Genomic DNA, 22,820 nt, shown 5'->3' on the forward strand with positions numbered 1-22,820 from the left:
TGTCAGGGAAATGTACACAGTCCAATACAAATGCCAGGGACTGACCTAACAGTGGTGATTTCTCCCGAAGTCCAGCTGTGCATGGGTCCTAAGGGAGGAACCTAAGTTCACATGCCCCTATGTCACCAAGTGCCGCAGACAGACCCAAGTTCAGAGACTCAGCCTCTGGTTTTTTGGATTTGATACCAGATCAATACGACAAGGCAAAGTTTATTCCCAGGTGAGGGGATGAGTGGCGGTGGCATGCATGCCAGCTGGCTGAGAGACAACTAAGGATGCCCTCAGCCAACAAACCTGACCATCCAGCTCCACCACTGAGTGTCCTCCAGGGCCTCTACACTTCAGCCTGTCAAATGGGCTGAAAACAGTTTTCTGGCTGTCAGATTATACCGCAAGGCGTATGAACTCCAAGGAGGCAGAGTTCCTGGAATCATTTGAGGACGAAGGGAATAAGACTCTGAGAAATGGAGGCCTGAGAAATGGAGGATTTACAATTTAGACACATGATCTAAGCAATCTGGCAGAACATTCAGAAATACTGGCACTGATGGTAGAATTAAACGTGAATCCTAGCTCTGTCACTTCTCTGAGCCTCAGTTTCCTTAAGCGTCAAAGGAGGCTAACAATAGCGTCCACCTCCCAGAGCTGTTGCAAAGAGTAGATGAGCTTGTGTGTATAAAGCCCTGAGCCCAACGCTTGGTCCTCGGTAGCAATTGATATTCGCTATTATTGTGAATAATAATATCACAAGCTACCGGGGGAGGAAGGCCAGATCAATCTCTGAACATTGAAGCCACTTTGAGGAAGTTAAACTGGTCATGACTCAGAAAATCATTAAGTCACCAAGTGTCAAATTCCATTTTGCAGCTTCTATTAGGAATGTGTGATTCCTGGTGGTGGTGGTGGGGATTCCAATCCCCCGCCCACCCCACCTCTGCCATGTTCTCTATGACTGATGGGGGAGGATCATGGATTAAGAGGTCTGCCAAGCTTTTGGGGAGGCAACATAAATAGAGCCTGTTGCTCACTTGTCCAGCCAGGCTCAAGAATATTTCTGAAGTGCTTGGGTAAACAAGAGGGGCAAGGAATGGAGGATCAACCTCAAGGCCACAGAGAACCATGAGACCCAAACTGGAGGGTCCATGACCTCGGAGGCTGTTGCAGGGCTGGGTGATAGGAGAGAGAACAGGGACTGGGGCTTTTACCCTTTTGGAGTCCGACTTCTGTCCTCCAGGGTGTTCTCTGCACCCCACTCCACCCTCTCACAAGAGTTTAGAACCCAAGGACTGACTTACGGTGGGGTGCAGGGCCCAGGTGGGAGGTGGGCAGATGAGAGCAGGGGTGACTGACTGCCAGCAGGATGCCACAGCTGAAGAAGGAAGTATAAATATAAAGCAGCCGGTGTTGGACTGGACAGAGGCCATATGAAACACACGGTACATTCCGGCCCCAGCGTAACAAACTGTACCAGCCTTTTGGAGAGCTGGGAGCCCTGTGGAGGGGAGGGAAGAGAAGCAGAGGTTCCTTCGAGGTTGGCCCTGCCTCCTCCTCCCCCACTTCTCCCACAGCTCAGGCACCACAGGGAAAGTCCCGATGTTCCTTTTGCAACCACAGGAAACCTACTATCCCGGCTCACACTCTGTACCCAGTGTTCCTTTCAGCAGCTCCAGACAGGGAGGGAGCCGTGAGTGGGGGAGGGTGAGAGGGCTGGCGGAGGGGGGGTGGGGGGGTGGATGTAGGCAGCCACAGCAGCCCAGGTAACACAGGAAGGTGGCCGTCATCACTGGGAACACTAACTCACAGAGTCCCAGCCTGTAAGCATAAGCGCTGCAAGGAAGGTCCAGATGGCAGTGAGGTGTAGGGAAGGGAGTGTCTTGCCCAAGATCACACAGGCAGCTGTTCACCGGGGTGGGACCAGAGTGCATCCAGAGCTGGGCAGTGCTGGGCAGCTCTCTTGGGTGTACTGTGCAGGCGTGGCGGGCCAGGGAACAGGCAGTGCCCGGGAATGGAGGGTGGGGAGCCCAGATCCCAGGCTGCCTCTGTGCTCTGGTTAGCTCTGGGCAAGTCTGGCTTGGGCACCAGCCCCTCCACTCCTTCCAAACCTACCCTCCTCCCCCCATCGAAATATTAGAGATAATGCATGGAAAGTGGCTAGCACGGAGGCTGGCTTATGGTGATGTCAACCAGCATGAGTCACCTCCACGCCTCGTCTCTCCTCCTCCACACACGCAGCTCAAGGCCTAGAACCTCCTGGGATCTTTCTCCCATATCACCACCTCCTTCCTGAGTCCCTATAGCTCTTAACGTTTGGTACTCACCACCTGCTGCCTTGGGTTATTATTTAACTTCACGAGCTCTGTGTTTGTCTCTTCCACTGGTCTGCAATCTGCCCAAGGGCAGGAAATCATTTCAATACACCCAACATTTACTGAACATCAACTCCAGTGCCAAGCTTGGCCTGTGGGGGATGAGCTCAAGCGATGGGGGGAGGCCTCGAAGAGGCAGACTTTGTTTCTGCCTCAAGGACCTCAAGGACTTTTTAATCTGGTTAGAAGAACAAGATTAGTAAACAGATCACTAGAATATGAGGCCACAGGCTGTGCCGCGAGAAAGGTGCAGACTGAATATGCTGGGCATTCAGAGGGGAGAGGAATCAGATCTGGCTGGCGCTGTTTCAACTTTAAGGGTTGGGGCTTAAGGATGGGTAGACTAGGAGGATGGGCACTCGGGGCAGGAGAAATGGTACAGCACTCTGCGGAGGTGGGAAGGAGGGAGATGGAAGGGCTCTCGGAACTGTGTCTTCAACCTTCTAATGACGTCCTTAGCAGGACCTCACAGAGGTCTTCCATACGGTAGGTGCTCGGGAGGCAAGTCCTTTGTCCCGTGCTCGGTTTGGAGACGTGGAACCTTCAGGAACTGCACTCGATGACGTCCTTCTGTAGACGGATGGGTAAAGAGAAAACGTGGCTCTGAGTAAATCCGGGTTTGGGGCTGGAACAAAGGGAGGGGTCAGGTTCCAGTTTGGGGTCCTCTCCTCCACCTCGCCGTCCACTCCCGGGCTCTTCGTACTCCTGGCGTCCCGCCAGGGGTTTCCCAAGCTGTCCCAGAAGGCCGGGCTTGGTTCGCCAGCCCCTGGGAATCCCTGGAGTCTCCAGGCTGGTGTGAAGAGCGGTCGGGGAAGGGGGACCGAGGCACGAGGAGGCTCCTCCGGGGGATCGCGCGCATTGGCCCCCTCCAGAGGGCTTCCGTTGTCACGTGACCGCGTCCCAGGTCTTCCAAGTGTGGGGCTGGCGCGTTCGCCGCTCTCCTCCAGACCAAACCGAGCGCTGGTGGGGCTCGGGCGGCAGCTCGGGCAGCTCCTTTCCCTCGGGGAGCTACCAGCACCGGTCTACCCCCACAACTGTGCTACTTGGGCCCCGCACACGCCTGCGCTGCTACAGCGGGGTGCAGGTGGGGGATGGAGAGGTCTGAGTGCTGTAAGGCTGGAGGGCTCCCCCTACCCCCACTCCCTGCAGGGGCGCGTCCCCGGGGCTCCGCATCGGCCCTAGGCCGCCCCTGGCCGGGCCCCAGCGCGCACTCGCAGGGCTGCGGCGGCGGCGAGACCGCGTCGGCGGGGAGGCTGCGCGCCGAGCGCAAGCCGCGAGCACAAACAGGGCGAGGAGGCTGGTGTGAGCGCCTGGGCCTGGTGCCAGCGCGCCGGGGCTGGAACACAATGTCCCGAGCGGGCGGGCGAGCGGGGAGCGAGAACAGCCTGACTCAGCAGCTGGGTAAGTGGGTGTGCTCGCTCACCAGATCAACCGCTCTTGCAGCCTGCGGTCAGCGACGACCCGACTCTCGGAGGCTCCCTCGAACTGGGGGTGGGGGTGGGGTTGGAGGGGGAAGGCGGGCGCACAGGCGGCTCCCCGGCTCCCGCCCCTGCCTGCCGCGCGGGACCTCCACGTGGCCCGTTTGCGCATCCCTCTGCCTGCTCCCCCCTGCGTTTCCAGCATCACAGGGCCCCCAGCCCGAGCGGAGCAGGCTCGGCTCCCCCCACCCCCCGCCCTGGGGAGAGGCGCTCTCCTCGTGCCACCGGGCAGGTGTGGCCTGGGTTACAGCTTCTGTGTCCCAACTACCGTTTCAAAGCCCATCACTCTGGGAGACCTCTGGAGGTCTTGGTATGGGGGATGGAACTCATCATCCTGCAGGTGGGGGTAGATATTTGTCCTAGGGTGGTGGGGAGCACAAGAACAGGATGCTGAGAGAAATGGGATATAGGGCAAGAAGATCTCCACCACCTCTGTCCTTGGCTGACCCAGAGTTTAGAGTCTCTTCCTGTCCCCTCCCCTCAAAACCACTAGGCCCCTGAAGATTTCCTCAGAGGGAGGGAGAGCAGGTGGGGAGGTGCTTTGAAGCCTGAGACCCTGCTTCTCTGCCTTACCCACCCTCCCACCCAAAGCCACAACAAAGACCCATGAATCCTGCCACCCAGCCACAAAGCTACTTCTTCCTCTTCTGGGCCTGCTGTCCTAGTGGGGCCACTGTGAGGATGACAGCCCAGAGCTGGACTTTTCCTGGAGGCGTAGATCTGTCCCACACCCTAGCCTCCTGGGGTGTCTGCTAGGTGCCCCAGGGGACACGCTGTGCCTGGAGTGTGCCAGAGCTGGCAGGGAGGGGCTCCGTCCTCTGCTGAGTTCCAGGAAAGGCCCTGGCAGCCAGCACAGGCCTGGGCTCCAGGGCCTTGGAGGGTGGGGCTGGGGGAGGGACCCCAGGCAGCAGAAGCGCCTCACCTGGGCCTCATGCCCCTGGGCCATCTGATGGCATCTCTGGCATTCTCTGAGGAGATGGATGCCAATGCAGGTCTGGGCCATGGACCCCCTTCCCACACAGACAGTCATTTTTCCCATATATGTGTTCATCCAGCCAGTGCTCACCGAATCTCCCAGCCAGAAGGTGCCTTAACTGTTATCAGCTCCAACCTTCTACCTAATGTATGAAATCTGTCCATGATATCCCAGGTCAGTCATTGTTCTGAAGCTGTCTGCATACCCACGGTGACAGGGACACTCTCACAAGGCAGCCCATTATCTCCGAGTTCAGTTACCTACGGGACACCTGTCCTCACATGACCCGGAAGTGGCTGAACTCATCTTCATATCGCTCACACCAGCTCTTCCCCATTACCCACGGTGACTTTCCCATCCCCCACACTCACCATGAAGGTGGGTTAATTTTTTTTTAAAGATTTTATTTATTTATTTGACAGAGAGAAATCACAAGTAGAGAGGCAGGCAGAGGGAGAGCGGAAAGCAGGCTCCCTGCTGAGCAGAGAGCCCAATGTGGGGCTCCATCCCAGGACCCTGAGATTATGACCTGAGCCGAAGGCAGAGAGGCTTAACCCACTGAGTCACCCAGGCTCCCGAAGGTGGGTTAATTTTTAACTATTTTTTCTCCTTCACCATCCTATACCTGATCTATGCCCAAACTCCTTCCTTTGTTGCTTTTATTACAAGATGTATTGTTCCTTATTTTTCTCATCCACTTCTTCCTCTCTATCCCAGAGGTTCCACCTTTGGCTCAAATTCCCACAGCCTCTGCCACACCTTTCTGACCCACGTTTTTCCTTTCTCCTAGCTAGCCTACTGGAAAACTGTGTATGTTTTCAACTTCAGACTCCTCAGCCAAGCGCACTGGGTACACCAGCCTCTCGGCTGTGTGTTCCACATGAGGGGACCTGGGCTCATTCGTGGTGTGCCCAGATCACAGAGTCTAGCCCTGGGCCTAGTTCATAGCAGAAGGGCAGCAGATATTAGTCAAGTGACCAACCCACTTGATTGTGCTCCTCTCTCACTTTTTTCTCCTGACTCGGCCTCCTCATTCCCATCGAGCCTGCTGGTTCCTGGTACTTTCTCAGGCCTTCTGTTTTGAAAAGTCACAATTTTTTATCTACCCAATCTTCAGAGAGGGTGAGGAAGGGAGAAGCAGACATCCAAGTTAACATCAAGGAGTCTGTGCCAAATGCCAACTGCAGAGCCCTTGAGTGCCCGCTGGGAGCAGAAAACCACTGAGGGGGTGGAAGGCCGAAAGGGGAGTGGGCACAACCAGTGACTTTGGGTTTATAGAGGGGTCTTTTCACAGTTGGAGAGTCCAGCCTGCCTAGCTCTGGGTCCCTGGTCTGATGCCCATGATCCTTAAAAATCCACCTCCTACAGGAAGGCTCTGATCATTTCCACCCAATGTTGATCATTTTGTCAGCTTCCTTCAGAGCCTTATGAGCTGCTTTCAATCTCTTTATTGCTTATTTTGTCTTGTAATATTTTCAACCTCATAGATTATAAATTCCTTATAATCTATACAGTATCTCATTTACGTATTTAATATAATCTATTTATTTTGAAAAGGAAGCATAAGATAGGACGTTCCAACTTTGGAGGGCGCATAAACCTGGATCTGGATTCTAATATTTGGTTGTTTGGCCTTGGGCAAGTCTCTCAACCTCTCTGAGCCAGTTTCTTCATCTAAAAAAGTCGCAAGTGATACCTACCTTGCAGAAAAGGGGCAAAGATAACACAGAGAATACAAAGGGCCAAGAAAGTGCCTGTTGCATAGTGATCAGACAGTGGCTTGTCTTCCTTCCCTGTATGGCCGGAGTCTTTCCGGTATTGGGAGACAAAGTTCCGTAACTAGTCCCCTCCATAGTGGAACACTTTTAAGTGTGAAAAAGGACACTATTAATCATTACACCAGTTCCACAGACTTGACCCGGGGCGCAAGGCCATCCTACCCTAACTTACAATGACGGGTGAGGGCAGGGTTCGGATCCCGAGGCACCGTAGCCCAGCGCCTAAGCATTAGGGCGCCAAGCAGAGCCCAAGCTCAATGAGCGCTTGTTGAATGAGCAGAACCGGTCCTCCCTTCAGTTTTGTGCTGCAGCAGCGAGTGGAGAAGCAGATTGAAAAGCCCGCCCCCGCCGCCTCCCCACCCCACCCCCACCCGGGTCCCAAAACCTCTGGTAGCCTCCTTTCTCGAAAGTCTTCTCCAGCCCGCTTCCCCCGCCTTCGGTTGCCGTGGAAACAGTGACGTGTACGTGAGGGGCGTGATCTCTCTCCATCCTCTCCCGGAGCCCTGGCTCCTACATACCCAGACTAGACGAGAGGATGAGATTGGGGTCTTCGAACCTACCGCCCGCCTCCGGGCCTGGAGCTAGCCACGCCCACCTGGCTGCGCGCTTACCACCCCTCCCCTCCCGCGCACCGCGGACGCGTGGCTCGCTCTAGGGCGGCCCCCCACCCGCAGCCCTCCCGGCGCCGGTGAACTGGCTGGGGTCCGGAGAATGCCGGCTTCAGCCTCTGGGATCCCTTTCCACCCCTTCACCCTCGCCGGGCCAATGGATCCGGAGAACGCGGGCGGGCGCTCAGCCCAGACCCGCCCCTTCCCGGGCAGCCCTAGGCACGCTCCGCGTCCTGGGGGGTTGGCGGGAAGGGTGGGAGCCCGAGGGGCGCTGGGGCGCTGCGAAGCGCGGGAGGGAAGGGGTTAAACAAGGTGCCGGCTCCGGGCGCAGCGGGAGTGGGGGAAGGGAGCGAAGGGAAAGTGAGAGCGGGGGCGGGGGGCGGGAGGGGACGGAGCGAAAGAACATCCTGTGCCCGCCGCCGGATACGCGCCTGGGGAGGAGGTAGTCCGGCGGGGTGGGGGAGCTAGAGGAGGGGAGGCCCGGGGCGGGGAAAGGCTTGGCCTCCGCCCCCCACCCCACCCGGCCCTTCTCCTCTGGGGGCGCCTCTCCCAGTGCTTTCGCTGCGTTTCTCCCGGTCCCCACGCCTTCGCTGGAGTAACGAGCTACCGAGAGGCCCCCGAATCTGGTTCCTGGGCCGGGGTAAGCGCCAGCTGGGGAGGGGACGGTCTCGGAGAGTGTGGGTCTACGTCAGGGCGCGGGCGGTACCCCCAGTCTTTCGCCTCTCCACTTTCTGGCTTTCTACTGGGGCGGGGCGGGGTGGGGGCTCACACGTGTGAATTGCCCCGTATTCACCGAGAATCACAACAAAGGTTCTCAAATTCAGTCTGACAGCGGCACTTCCCGTAGGTGTCAATAGACCCGTATTCCGGAGGCGGAAACTGAGGCTCAGATTATGGAATTTGCCCAAACCCAAGCCCTTTGGGACTCCAGTGAGCTTTTCATTATAGAATACGCTAATTTCCCCTTGGCTTCAAGCGCCGGTCCCTTCTAGAGTCACCCATCATAATGGCCTAGCACTGTGTCTTGCACCGTAGGCCCCCAATAGTACATTAGGCTTTTCTAATTAACTAGGCTGAAACAGTCATTACCAGAGCCTGGTAGTTTGAGGTTTCATAGGTGGGGAATAGGCTGATAAGTATTTGACGGGAGGACTTTAAGGGGGCCTCCAGAGTTGTTCAAGGCAATTAAATGGGTTAGGGTTGCTGGGACTGATTAGCCTGAAGAAGAGCAGAGTGGGAGGGGTAGGTGGGATGAATAATGTCTTTCAGGTGTCATTGAGGCCCACCATCTGTGTACTCACTGCTTTCCCACACCCAACACTTTTGTCCAGGTGAAACCTGCTTGTAATGGTAATTATTACAGTTGACATTTGATGGGCTCTATGTGCTGGGTGGTTTCAAGTACTTAATCCTCACAAACAACCCCATGAGACAGACATTATTATTCCCATTTTACAGGTAGAGAAAGTCAGGTACAAAGAAAGCACAAAACTAAGTGGCTGAACTGGTTTTGAACCCTGGTAATCTGGCTAGAGCCCACCCTCTCCTTCACTAAACTAAATTGCACCTGCCAGTGATGGGAACAACAGCTTTGAAAGTAGAAAGCTAGGGGAGATGACAGAGAGGTGTGTTGTCAGGCAGCCCAGGACTTTTTGCCTTGGTGAAGGCAGGTAAGAAACTTGGAGGCTGACAGTGTGTGTATATGGAATCTCAGACTTCTCTCTAGTCAGTGACTCCAGATCTTTGCATTTGACAGAAGAAACAATGCAAGGAAACAAAAGCCACATTCCTGCAAAGTTGCAGCTTTCATTTAGGCACCCTAAGAACATTCAAAACACAACTACCATCTATTAGCATCATCATTTCATAAAAGCAAATGCATTTTAATTCCCCAAATAAGAAAGAACTCATCTAAATAAAAAGCAGTCATTCCCAAGGAGGGACAGTCATTGACTTCACACCAACAAATGGACTTCCCCCCGTTTGGTTTTTTTTTTTTCACTGTGCTATAAACTAGTGAAAATGTCACTCTGGGCATGGCCTCTGCCTCTCCATCCCTCTGCATCATTTGAGCGCAGAACCAAAAGAAGTGGGCCTTAGGTGTAGCAGAAAAGTGTTAGATTAAAGCCAAGAAGGAACTCCTTTTTCAGAAACCTTTAAAGAGCAGGTAAGCACTGCATTTGCTTAGGAAACGAGGGTTGCAGAATCAAGTCCATGGACTGGAGAGGCCAGTAGCTCTGGGTGCTACCCCAGAGAAAGGAAGGAACCTTGTTCTTGAGGATCTATCCTCAGATCCACTAGGGTAGCCTTAGAACCTAAAGCTGTCCCATCAGGCAGCTATTTCCTGCCTGGAGTTCACAGGGTATGACAGGTGGTTTTATGGCAGCTGGAGACCTCCAAGGGCTTCTGTTACCCCTCCTTGCAGTAGTCACCCACCTCGGGGCTGGGTAGAGTGCTACGAATGACCTTGAGGAGGGCCAGGAACAGTAGAGAGGAAGGAAAGAGAACAGCCACCTGGGAGTGTTGCCTACATCCTGGGGTGTGACGGGTGAAGGCTCTGGGCAGGCAGGGCTTGCTGGCTGCAGCAGCCTGAGGATTCTGTTTCCCTACTTCCCCACCTCCTTCAAGCCCAGGTAGCCCGGGGCTTAGAACCTTCCAACAGGAGCTCAAAGCCAGGCAGGTAAAGCCCTCTTCTGGCCCAACAATGCTCCATGCTGGTTCTGGGCCTGAGCCTGGCTTGGGACTTGTCCCCTCCCTGTTTTGTATAAGGAGGCGAGGCTGCAGGGTATGGGGACAAGCAGGGAAGGGGAAAAGAGAGAAGGGTCTGCTCTCACCTGCCCCATCCTATTGAGAGAGACCAAGTCCTCCAAAGCGGGATTCTCATGTTTCTGGGATAGTGGCATTTTTCTGACTCCCCAGGGGGCCTCAAACCTCATCTCGTCCTGTAGGGTTGAATGGGACAGCGTGCTGGGCGCTAGGGTGCGGGGCCCTGGACTGTGGTACTCCCAGATTTAGGTCCCCATCATGGAAAGGCATACCCAGATTGTAATCCTGGAGTTAAAGAATGATAAATGTGGATCCCCCCAGGTTGCAAACAGTCACAGACTGTGACCCAGGCAGGGGCAGTCCCTTCCTCCTCCAGGGTCACACTGGCCAAATGGGCCTGGAGCCCCTGTACCCAGATTCTCTTGTCATGGTTCTGCCCTCAAGTCCTCAAGAATGACAGAAGTCATGATTTGAGCACCTACTAAGTACAAGACTCTACCGGATGTTGGAGATGCGGAGAGGGCTGCCCTCAAGAGCTTCTGGCCAGACGGGTAGATATTACCTACTACAGGGGAACTACAGCTGCCGAAAATGATGGGTTTGCCTGAGGACTGCAGGACTTTATGAAGTGCTCCCCTTGATGGAAGGGGGCCCTGCCTGCAAAGCACCTCAAGGCCCAGCAGTGGATCTATGGTGAGGAAATCAAAGATGGGAACCCCGTCAGTGAGAGAAAGGTGTTGCCTATGGGCATATCCCAAATACCCCTCCCAGAAACTTCCAAAAAAACCAGGCCAGAAATTGGGCCTCTGCTGCCCTCTAATGGAGGAAAGCAGCATCTAGCGCTGCCTGCCGGGACCCAACCAACCTGTTTCCCCTAAAGGAAAGGGGATGTGAAGGACCTTCCTGCGCCCCCCCCCCCCCGACTTTTTATTCCCCTAGAGTCTTGAGCTTCATTTCCAACAGCCTCTGAAGACGAATCTTTTCCCCTTCCAAGCACTCTTGGTTGCCTTGTTTCCTGATCACCGCCCTCCATTCCGTTTCCCCAGTTTCCTTTGTTGCCCAGGTTTTGATTCTGGTATCTTGGTTCCTGGCCCCACCAGAGTTCTGGTTCCAGAAGGCCCTTGCCAGGTGCCTTGGGCCTTGCTCCCACCCAGGCGCAAGGCCACACTGAAGACATGGGTATGAGCATCCCCCAGTACCTGGGGCAAATGGACATCCGCAAAGGTGTAGTGGGCTTGGCCACAGGTGCTGGGTTCATCTACCTGCTCTACAAGGCCATCAAGGCTGGTATCAAATGCCAGCCGCCCCTCTGCACTGCCTCACCCATCTGCATCGCCCGTGAGTGTACGGGCCCTAGGGAGAGGGCTCTGCCTCAGGAGGCACCTGCTCCCGAGGCCTCCAGTGTGGGAGGGCCCAAAGGTGACTCCTCCAAGTTCCTCTGTCCTTCCTTCCTCTTCTCCATCTGCCTCCAACCCACCGTAGAGATGCTAGCTCCAAGTCCCCAGGGAGTAGATGGCACTCTAAGTGTATCCTCGGGCCTCATCTGGCGGGTCTCCTGATTCTGCCTGCCCTCTAGCTCCCGGGATGCCCCTGCTTGGACACCTGGCATTAGCAGTACTCCCTAAGGAAAAGCTGGGCCACCTGCATGCCGAGAGCCTCCACTAGTCTGCAGAAGAAGCACCCTTCTGCAAGACTTGTTCATTGCCATCTGTTGGGCTGTCACTGCCGTGCAGTGATTATGACGAAAGAGTGCACGTGACTCGTAGGCCAGCAAATTGTTACAGTAAACATACAAAACTAGGACACTTATGATCTGAACGACACAGCATTAGACTTAGCGCCCCTCCTGCAACACACACGGCTCAGCGGTACACGGGGGGTTCCTGCATAGAGCAAGAAGGCATCTTCAGAAAAGGCAAGGCAGCCTCATCCCCAGGTCCCTCTACCCCGCTTCCCAACCCCGTTCTTTGATCACTTCTGAGTCCACAGCCTGAACTGGGCTGGGGTGGCTGTCTAGGCCTGGCAGTGGAGCGCGAACGGCACGGGCGGGACTCGGGTGAGCTCCGGAGGCTGCTCAACTCCTTGGAGTACAAACAGGATGAGTACGCCAAGAGTATGATCCTGCACAGTATCACCCGCTGTGTGTACTTGCTGGAGGCCGAGGTGAGGGCAAGGAAGTAGGAGGCCCCTCCCAGCCAGCCCAGCCCCCGGGGGCTACGCCCAATCCCTACCCTCCTGGCTGGCCACACTGTGTCCTGGGACCTGTCTCTCTGGCCGATGGCGGGAGGGCTTGTGCTGAGGGGTCTTGTTGACGTGGGGGGTGGATGCAGTGGACCCAGGACACCCGCTTCTCCTCCCTCTTCTGTCTCTCCTGGCCCACTCCAGGCCTCCTCTTGTACTGCCGATGACATCAGCTTGGTGGGCTCCATGCTGGATGACAAGGACAACAGTGTCAAAATCCAAGCTCTGAACACACTTAAAGCTTTCTCTGGCATCAGAAAATTCAGGCTCAAAATCCAGGTGAGCCCAGAGGCAAGTAGTGGATTAGAGCACACAAGATGTCCATAGTCCATGGGTTCTTTAATGGGCATAGGGCAAATGGTTATGTTCCAGAAGTTGTTTGGGTCTGAGTCTGTGATCCAGAAATAACCTTTTCCTTTGTAGTAAGTGAGACCCTCGGAGGTCATCAGTCTTGACTCTCAGGCTGAAACTGAACTGGGATGCTGGAGTGTCTCTGAGCCCTAAACAGTGGAAAGCACAGAGGGTCTTTCTGATACCAACTAATTCTACCACACCAGTGGGGGTGTCCAACAATTCAACTCAATTCTGACACTGTCTACCTGGGGATAGTGCAGAGACCCCACGAGTAAAGGACAACGGACAGTCCCACAAGACACCCCCCCATTTCCCATGCCAGTCACAAGTGCCCGTACATTTGGTTATAAATTTAGACTTCCTCCTCTGGTTTGATAATTCACTAGAATGACTCACAGAACTCAGGAAAACACTTAACATTTACCTGTTTATTAGGAAAGATACAACCGAGGAGTGGTCAAATGGAGGAGTCATGTAGGGCAAAGTATGGGGGGAAAGGGTGCGAAGCTTCTGGACCTCTAGGCAAGCCACTGTGTTAGCCCCTTGATGTGTTCACCAACCCAGAAGTTTGTTGAGCCCTGTCGTTTGGGGTATTTATTGAGGTTTCATTATGTAGGTGTGATTGATGAATCATTGGCCATTGGTAAGCGAACTCAATCTCGAACCCCTCCCTTCCTCCTTCAACCCCCTAATCATGGCTTGGCCTTTCTGGCCACGAGTGCCCCCATCCGGAAGCTGTCTACCATCCACCAAGAGTCACCCAGTCAGCATAAGGTTTGGAGTAACTAAGAGAATAATAAAAGGATCTTCTATCAGGCAATTGCGAGGATTTAAAAAAAAAAAAGATATTTATTTTAGAGAGAGAGAGAGCACAGGGAAGGGCAGTGGGAGGGAGAGGCAGAGAATCTCAAGCAGACTGTGCTGAGCATAGAGCCTGACCAGGGCTCCATCTCAGGACCCTAAGATCATGACCTGAGCCGAAACCGAGTTGGATGCCCAGATGACTGCCACCCAGGCACCCTCCGCCCGCCAAATGCAAGGATTTTAGGAGCTTTGTGCCTAAAACCAGGGACGAGGATCAGATATACCAACCCCCACCCCTGTACTGTGTTAGTCTGATCCTAGTGACTAAGCCGTGGATGCCTTCACTACCACCACATAGAGAAAATAGAAGCCACGAAATGTTCCCAGGCTTACCTGTTTCCCCATCCATCCTTTCCTCCTGATGCTATGAAAAAAATGGCTTTCTTCCTGTCTAGGATCAGCGTGTGTCTCAGTCCTGGATCCCTTCCCCTTCTTTAATGGCCTCTCTTCTTAATTAGCCTCTTTGAAATGGCCTCCCCCCTACTCCCTCCCATTAGGATTCAACATGCTCTCATTCTTCCAATCTTAACCCCCTCCAAAAAGAACCCCTCTTCCTTCCTTGACTTCCAAATTTCTCTCTAGCGATTGGTTTCTCATGAATGAAAAATCAGTAAAATATTGAAGACTTAACATTTTATATATGTACTGTGGAAAGAACCATAAAACAAAATGCATGGCTGAGAACTAGAACTTGGCCAACAGTTTAGGTGTTCCAGAGACCCTCCCTGATCTCAAACTATACCTCCCAAACAGAGACAATTATTTCCTGCATGTTTTGTGCATCGATTCCTTGACTTTCTGTATAGTTTTGCTGTATATTCAGGTATCCTATTCTATCAGGGCAAGGCAAAATGTCAAGAATAGGCAAAATGCCATTTGGGATTTTTTAAGCTCCATAAAACTGGAAATACACAGTTGCTAGTCTGTGGTTTGCCTCCCCCCCGCCCCAGCCCAGCATTGAAGGATTGACCTTTCTTGGTGTGGATAGCTGTTTCCTCATCTTCCACTGCTATATAGTTCTAGTTCATGAATATCCTGCAATTATATTTATCCACTTGCCCATGGGTGGGCCCTGAAATTGTTTCCACATTGTGTCATGAGGCTTCTTGTACACATCTCCCTCTAGGATAGAGAAGTTGCTCTAGGATCCGTATGCAGGAGTGGGATGGCTGGGTGACAATGTACGCCCAACTTCTCAAGATTTACATGCTCTTCCAGCTCTGCCTGAGTCTTCCCATTGCATTATATTTCCTCCCCCCAATTTGATATTCTCACACTTTGATTTTTGGCAACAAGCTTTTTTGGAGAGGGGCGCCTGGCTCGCTCAGTCATTAGAGCATGCGACTTTTGATCTCGGGGTCATGAGTTCAATCCCCATGTTAAGGGTGAAGCCTACTTAAAAATATAAAGAAAAAACATCTTTTTTGGAGGGGGGAAAGGTCTCAGTCTCCACTTGCTGGCCACCTCTGCTTTATCCCCAAACCACCAGATCCAGGGCCAACTCCTCCACTTAGATATCCTAGGGACCCTCTAACCCAGCATGTCCAAAATGGACCTTGCCCCCATTCCCTAAGTCAGACCACTCTATCCCAAGGGATTTGATCCCATCAGCCCCTCACTTGGTATTCCTCAGGGCTGTCAGCATGAAAAGCATGATCTCCATCTCCCTGCCGCAGTCCTAGCCGTTCATACTGTATGTTTCATGCTCTCCCACCCCCCACGCCTTACACCTGCTGTTTCCTCTGCCTGAAACACCACCCAGACGAACTCTTAACTGTCCTTCAGGTTTCAGCGGACAGGAAGGGGTTGGGGCAGGCAGAAACTGGTACTAATGGGAATACTGTGATCCTCACTCCAGGATTCTAGCCCTCCTTTTATGTGGCTCACAAAAAATACAGCTTGTGGGGTTGTCTGTCTTTCCTAAGCATCTTGTCCAAGCATCTTGCATCTCAGAAGTCAAGATCCCCTTGTTCATTGAACAGATGTATATTGAGCACTTACTTTTTGTTTAGGCACTGGAGATGCAACAGCAAGGAGGAAAGATCCCCCTCCCCGGGGGAAACTTACATTCTAGCAGGGCAAGACAGGCAATACACAAATTAGTAAAATATACAGCATGTTTCATATAACAAGTGGAGGGGGAAAAATAAAAGTAGGGCCATAAGGAGGCTGGTATGGGGGTGGTGGTACAGTTTCAAAAGAGAAAATTTGGGGTACTTAGAGCTTGATGAAGAGTTCTTAGAAATAACACCAGAAGCATGATCTAAAAGAGAAAAAAAATGGATACAGTGGACTTCATCAAAACTAAAAATATATGCCTCGTGGGGGACCCTCTTGAGAGGATGAAAAGACAAGCTGTAGACAGGGAGGAAATATTTGCAAAGCACATATCTGACAAAGGATTCCTATCTAGATCATATAAAGAGCTCTCAAAACTCAATATTAAAAAATCCAATTAGAAAATGGGCAAAAAACGTGGAGATACTGCACTGAAGAAGATCTACGAGTTGTAAATAAGCCCACGAAAAGATGTTTAACATCAGTAGGCTTCAGGGAAATGCAGATTATCACCACAATGAGATAGCACTATACGCCTGTGAAATGGTCCAAACTCAAAATTTGTGACAATACCAAGTGCTGGTGAAGATAGAAATGGGCTCTCTTGTACGTTGCTGGTGGGAATGTAAAATGGTACAGCACCCACTCTGGAAAATAGTCTGGCCATTTCTTTAAAAAATGAACCATCAGGGTGCCTGGGTGCCTCGGTCAGTTGAGCACCCGACTTTCTATCTCAGTTCTGATCTTGACCTTAGGGTCATAAGTTCAGGCCCCGCGCTGGGCTCCTTGCTGGGCGTGGTGCCCACTTAAAAGCAAAAACAACAAAAAACAAACGATACATTCACCAAACAACTCAGCAGTTGCACTCTGAGGCATTTATCCTAGAGAAATGGAAACTCGTCCCCACAAAAGCCCATAAGCAATTATTCGTTGGCACCCCTCTTGTACCAGTCAAGAACTGGAAACAACCAAAGTGTCTCTCAATAGATAAATGGTTCAACTGTGCAAATGCACACCACGGAACACTCCTCAGAAATAAAGGGGAATGAACTATTGATTCAACAACTTGGATCTCAAGGACATTCTACTGAGTGGAAAACCAATCTCAGGAGGTCACAAAGCAGGACTCAACATGTAACATTCTTGAAGGGACAAAATTACAGAGATGGAGAATGGATGAGTGGTTACCAATGGGTAGAGCTGGTTTTGGTGTGTGTGTGGGGGGAGGGATATGTGACTACAACGGAGTCCCATGAGGGAAATCTCTGTGGTGAGAGGACAACTCTGATGGAACAATCTGTTGATAGCCGTGGTCGTTACATGAATCCCCATATGTGACAAAATGACAAAGACTGTATAGACACCTTGAGCCAGTACCGATATATGCAATGTTGATACTGTATGTAAGTACATAAGGTTAACCATTGAGGGAATCTGGGGGAAGAGCCCACAGGATGTCTCTATGCTATTTTTGCAAGTTCCTGAGAATTTATAATTATTCAAAAATAAAAAGTGTGTTGCCTGTGACAGTGCTGTGGAGAAGAATGAAATAAAGATGGAGGATAAGGAAGGCTGGGTGGGGAGTGGTTGCAGTCTTAAAAAGGGTAGTGGTTGGGGAAGGCCTGACTGGGAAGGTGACACTAAAGCAAAGTCTTAAAGGAGGTAAGAGTGAGCTCTAACTATCTGGAAGGGAGAGCATTCTAAGTAGAGAAAACAGCTTGTGCAAAAACAAGGTAAGTGTGTACTTGGCATGCTCAAAGAATGACTAAGAGACCATTGTGACAGCAACCGTGGGAGCAAAGAAGAGAATAGGAGATGAGGTCAAAGACATTGTGAGGGGAGAGGGGTAGGGCATATTGGACCTTGTAAACCACTGGAAGGACTTTAGCTCTTACCTTGAATGAACTAGGGACATGAGCAGAAGAGTGACGTGTCTAACATGTCTGCTGTTCTGGAAATAGATGGGGGAGGATGGAAGCCGGGAGACAGGAGGCTATTGGAGAAGTGCAGGTGAGAACTGATGGTGGCTTGGAACAGGTGGTAGACGCAGCTTGATAGACCTTAATGGATCTTGATAAAACCTGTTGACAGATTTTGAAGGTAGAGCTGACAGGATTTTCTGAAGGACTAGAAAAGCAGTGTGAAGAGAAAGTTGTTAAAGAGGATTACAGGCTTTTGACCTGAGTAGAGGGAAGGGAGTTGTGACCAAAAGCAGAGGCAGGGAAGGTGGTGGGAGAAGCAGGTTTGGGGGGCTAGGTATGTGTTAACTCTGAGAAGGTCGAGCAGGCATTCTGGGAAGGGGAGTCTGACTGGCTCAGTCGGTGGAGCATGCAACTCTCAATCTTGGAATTGTGTTTGAGCCCCGCGTTGGGTATAGAGATTATGTAAATATAAAATTTAAGAAAGAGCGAAAGAGAGAGAAAGGAAGGAAGGAAGGGAGAAAGAAGCATTCTGATAAGAAGTGGAATTGACACCAGAATATAAGTCTGAGTTTTCTCAGAAAGGTTTGGGATAGAGACAGAAATTTGAAAGGCACCAGCATCAACAGTATTTAACACCGAGTCTGGATAATATCACTGAAAGAGTGAGGAAGATAGAGAAGGAAAGGTTGGGCAGAAGAACCAGGAAAGGAGTTTGTGGAAGAGAAGCCAGGTGCAGAAAGGATGTAGGTGTGGCCAACCAGGTCAAGTCACGTTGAGAGTTTAAGTTAAAGAGAGTTGTCTCCTGGGTTTGGGCTTGGACATCATAGGTAGGGGTAGGGAAGAGTGAACACAGAGGCTGGGATAGTGTTGGGGATCACCACATAAAAGCAGACCCTTCCCTCCTCATCCCCTCTACCCGCCCCCCACCCAACCCTCCAGGAACACACCATCAAGGTGCTGGAACTGATCTCTACCATCTGGGATTCAGAACTCCATGTTGCAGGCCTCAGACTCCTCAACAGCCTCCCACTGCCTGACTATGTACATCCACAGCTGCGACGGGTGATGCCTGCCTTGATGGAGATCCTGCAGTCCAACTATATCCTGGCACAGGTGCCTAAGGACCATGGCCCTGGTCCCCCTTCCTGACCAGCCCTGCCTGGCCTAGCACCTAGAGGGAGGAGCAGAGATTTGTGCCTTCCCTGCTCGGGCCCACTTTGACCTGCCTTCTCATGCTTTACTCTTTCTTTTATTCAGGTGCAAGCCATACGATTGCTGAGCTACCTGGCACAGAAGAATGACCTTCTGTATGATATTCTCAACTGCCAGGTGAGAAAGGAACTGAAGAAAGGTTAATGGATACCAACTCACATCCTAGGGAAGGAAGAATCATGGATACCCCAGGCAGAGTCAGTCCTCGCAAGATCATCTTGTTTCTCTTCCTGCCTTTGCCCTAGATATATTGAAAACCATCCCCTCTTCCATTCTCCCAATAGAATGAGAGTTCATTTTGTTGAGAGGGGGATTCTCTTTAAGGGCCTTTCTGAACTCTGAGAGCCAGGAATCCAGGTGACAAAACAAAAGTAAATGTAGGTATTTTCATATTAGAGAAAAATTACTTATAACAAAAACCATTATTAGGATAGACAGGGTCACTGCATAATAATGGTTCAGAAGGATAAAGGAACTCTAAACTTATATGAACCCCATAACATAAAATTTATATGGCAAAACATTATAGAATGACAAGGAAATATTTTCCTTTTTTTTTTTTTTTTTTTTTTGCTTTAGTGAGGTATAGCGAAGAGACAAAATGTAATATTTAAAATGTACATAGTGGTGATTTTATATATATACATACACACACAGACACATTGTGAAAGTATTCTCATCATCTAGTTGATGAACACATCACTTCACATATGTATCTTTGTGTGTGTGTGTGAGAACATTTAAGTTCTACTCTCAGCAAATTTAAATTATCTAATACAGTGTTATTAGCTGTAATCACTATGTTTTACATTAGATCTTCAGACTTTATTCAAAAAAATTTTTTAAAAAGAGTGAGAGCACAAGCCACAAGGGGAGGGGTAGATGGAGAGAGAGAATCTCAGATGGGCTCCACAGCCAGCATGGCTCCCAACACAGGACTCAGTCTCAGACGCTGAGATCATGACCTGAACCAAAATCGAGATTTGGATGCTCAACTGACTGGGCCACCTAAGTGCCCCCAGACCTTATTCAATTTATAGCTTGTACCAATGTCTCCCTCTTTCTTCTACACAACCAGCACCTAGTAACCACTTTCCTACTCTGTTTCCAAGTGTGAATATTTATTTATTTATTTACTTATTTACTTATAGATTCCACCAATAAGTGACACCATGCAATATTTGCCTTTCTCTGTCTGGCTTATCTCACTCAGCATAATGTCCTCAGAGTTCTCCCATGTTGTCACAAATGGCAGGATTTCCTTCTTTCTCATGGCTGAATAATTATAAGGAAAAATTGACACATCTACCATCACAATGGAAGATTTGGGAGATTAATTTTTTCAGCAGTTAAGAGATAAAAGCCTAAAACCAGTAAGGGTATATTTGCTGTGAATAATACAAATAAGCTTGAGCCATTAGACACACCTAGAACATTCTATAATTAGTAAGCATACATTCCTCTTGAGCACACAAAATATTTATAAAAATCAACCACATGCTAAGCTTTCATGTTGGACTCAACAGGTTTCCCAGGATCAATATTATGATCCTATCTCATGTTTTATGACCGCAGGGCCATTATGTTGGAGAATGACAATGAAAGGAAAACTAAAAAATTCCTATACGGTTGAAACTGAGACTTGGGTGTACTGGGGAGTTGAGACAATTGGAAGATGGAAGAGGGAGAACTTCAGAACTTGTCTTGGATTTCTTTGCCATGGTCTCTCTACTCCCATCACAGGTGCACTCCAACTTCCTGAACCTGTTTCAGTCCACACAGCCAGGGAGTCTGCTGTTCGAGGTACTGGTGTTTGCTGAGCGGCTAAGTGAGGGCCGGAATTCACCCCACTACCGTGCCGTGAAGTGGCATTACAACGAACAATCTTTGCATGAAGCTCTCTTTGGGGATGAGTCACGACTGGCAGACCGGCTGCTCGCCCTGGTCATCCACCCTGAGGAGGAAGTTCAAATCCAGGCCTGCAAGGTCATAGTCAGCCTGCAGTGCTCCCAGGATGTGGGAGTCCGGCCCTCTTCCTGTAGGCCCAGTCATTCCTACTTTCATAGCGGGGAAAATAATTAAGGAGAGCCAATAAATGACTATGGGAGAAAATCTTGGAGCAGTTTCTGTCTAGGGTCTTCCAAGGGCTGGCTGTAGATTTCATCCCTGAGCAGGTCAAAGCATGGGCACATCTCCCAAAACACATCCCCACTTCCCTGTTTAGGGAACAGATTCCCTTCTCCCCTGGCTGCTTTTCCAATTTGAATGTGGAGCCAATGCCTAGAGGGAATTTCAGAAGGCGTGCTTGGGGACTGAGGCCAAAGATAATCAATAGGAGACAGTATTGCACTGGGTTCCTCCAAATGGGCTAGCCTGTGCCACAGCAGCCAACCACCTCCAAATCTTAGTGGCTTAAAAAAATGACAAGGTTATTTCTTTATCACAGCCCCTAGCAGGTCGGACAGGGTGTAGGGGAGCAGGTATCTTTTTCAAATCATCATCTCTCAGTGACCAAGGCTGAGAGAGGCTCTTATTGTGATCTATAACTCCTAGAGAAGGAAAAGGGAATGTGGCAGTGATCCCTGGCTCTTAAAAGTTAGACCAGAAATGATGCTCCCCATTTCTGCTCACATTTTGCTAGCCGAAGGGGGTAGGGAAGATCAGTCTTACCATGTGTCCAAGGAAGAACTGAAAGTATTTGGTGACGGCATGAATTATAGCGACTGCAGGCAATTGGAAGAGTGAGAGCTCTGGAATCAGACTCTCAGGTTCACATCCCAGCTCTGTCACTTACTAGCTGTGTGACCTTGGGCAAGCCATTTACCCTATTTGAGCCTCAGGCCTCCCCTCACCCAGAAAAAGAATATAATAACAGTACTTATCTCATGAGGCTGTTGGGAGGAGTATGTGGGGATCATAGGAATTAATGAATGTAAGACACAGTGTTCTGCGTGCAGAGTTATTCATCAAAGATCAAAGATTGAAAGAGTGAAAGATTGACACTGGAAAGGTCCTTAGGGCATCGCGTCTGAGGTTTCTCCAGTTTCTTTGGGTTACAGGCACTGGGGAGTCCCAGAACCCTCTATGAAGACGCTGAAATGCCACTGGAACTTAGTTTTAGAAACCAGAGGGACTGTGTGAGTCATATAAAAACCATAACCATGAAGCCTCCAGAAACAAGAAGACAGTCAAACCAAATATGGTCACCAATTTTCTGTTTTTTCCCGATTTCACCTATTTTCATTGCATTTCCCACTTGTTCATTCATTGTGTGATCTTGAGCCCTTGCTGGAAAACAAGCAGTGGTGGTTGCTGATGGCTTAAGAAATCATTAGGAGAAAACCCTAAAATTGGAGCTGTTCCATCTGCTACTACTTGATTCAGGAGGAAGAACATGTTGGCCCAGCTATGGAACACTGTTGTTCTTCGGAGGCAAGATTTAAAACCACAGTCTAGTCCAAGGCCAACCCTGGCATTTTGCAGAAGGAAAAAAACAAACCCAAAGAGGGAAAGTGACTTGCTCAAGGTTACATGATTGGCCTGGGGCCAGAATAGAGTTAGAACCCCTTAGTCTTGGGCTTTTTGCTTTCCAGTTCCTTGGGCTGAACCCCATGGGAGTGGACCATGGATTCTAAACCAGAATCTGTGACAGTTGAGGAGGACCGTGCTTCTGGCTTTTAGGGGTCCATTTTGGACTGAACTACTTAAGGACATATGTCCCCACTGAATTCCTGACCCAGGACTTCATCCCTTGGGTGTGTGGGGAGATGGTTGTTGGTGAAGATGGGCTGAACAGAGAGCCAACCTCATCACCATCTCCCAAAGTTTGACTTGTCACCCTGAGTGGCTATCACTACCAGATCTGAATCCTCAGCCCTTGTCTCTCTCCCTGTTCAGGCCTGAGGCTGCCTCTTCCTGGTTCTTGGATATACTGCAGTTACCCCAGTGGAACTTGTCAAAAGCAAACATCATCCCATCCACCCCTCATCCCACTCCCCATGTTCCCATGTCACCAGCTAAGTATTGGGCATCACCTTCAACTTCTCTCCACCACATCCAACCAGCCATTCCAAACATCCCACATCTATCCAAGTTCTTCATTTCCCACTGCTGCTACCCTATGCCCTCCATCAGGACTTTTGGGTATCATTTTCTACTTCTGTTATCCATTCTCTCCAGCCCAACATACTCCAGGCT

The 22,820-nt window shown here is 50.7% G+C and overlaps 1 protein-coding gene and 1 long non-coding RNA gene across 7 annotated transcripts; one reads left to right on the forward strand and one right to left on the reverse strand.

Annotated features, from left to right (window-relative positions):
• Window positions 1-950: 950 nt before the first annotated feature.
• Window positions 951-9,330, reverse strand: LOC125102340 (uncharacterized). The gene is made up of 3 exons (XR_007128108.1): window positions 9,209-9,330; window positions 2,319-2,859; window positions 951-1,492 (listed from the first exon to the last, which is right to left on the reverse strand). It is a non-coding gene; the product is annotated as an uncharacterized LOC125102340 (long non-coding RNA).
• On the forward strand, window positions 7,655-20,733 carry ARMC12 (armadillo repeat containing 12). 6 transcript variants are annotated; one of them, XM_047733451.1, is made up of 8 exons: window positions 7,655-7,846; window positions 8,476-8,556; window positions 11,019-11,391; window positions 11,990-12,135; window positions 12,358-12,492; window positions 18,351-18,524; window positions 18,669-18,740; window positions 20,367-20,733. In XM_047733451.1, exons 3-8 carry the CDS (start codon window positions 11,148-11,150, stop codon window positions 20,703-20,705), a joined length of 1,110 nt encoding a protein of 369 aa, XP_047589407.1. In that variant the 5' UTR covers window positions 7,655-7,846; window positions 8,476-8,556; window positions 11,019-11,147; the 3' UTR covers window positions 20,706-20,733. The 6 variants fall into 6 exon arrangements, with proteins under 6 accessions (XP_047589407.1, XP_047589405.1, XP_047589408.1 ...); XM_047733447.1 differs by lacking the exons at window positions 7,655-7,846; window positions 8,476-8,556 and adding exons at window positions 9,236-9,373; window positions 10,417-10,665; XM_047733449.1 differs by lacking the exon at window positions 8,476-8,556 and having other exon boundaries at window positions 10,417-11,391.
• Window positions 20,734-22,820: the final 2,087 nt, after the last annotated feature.

Source organism: Lutra lutra, chromosome 6 (assembly GCF_902655055.1).
Source record: "Lutra lutra chromosome 6, mLutLut1.2, whole genome shotgun sequence".
In the NCBI taxonomy this organism is placed as follows: domain Eukaryota; kingdom Metazoa; phylum Chordata; class Mammalia; order Carnivora; family Mustelidae; genus Lutra; species Lutra lutra.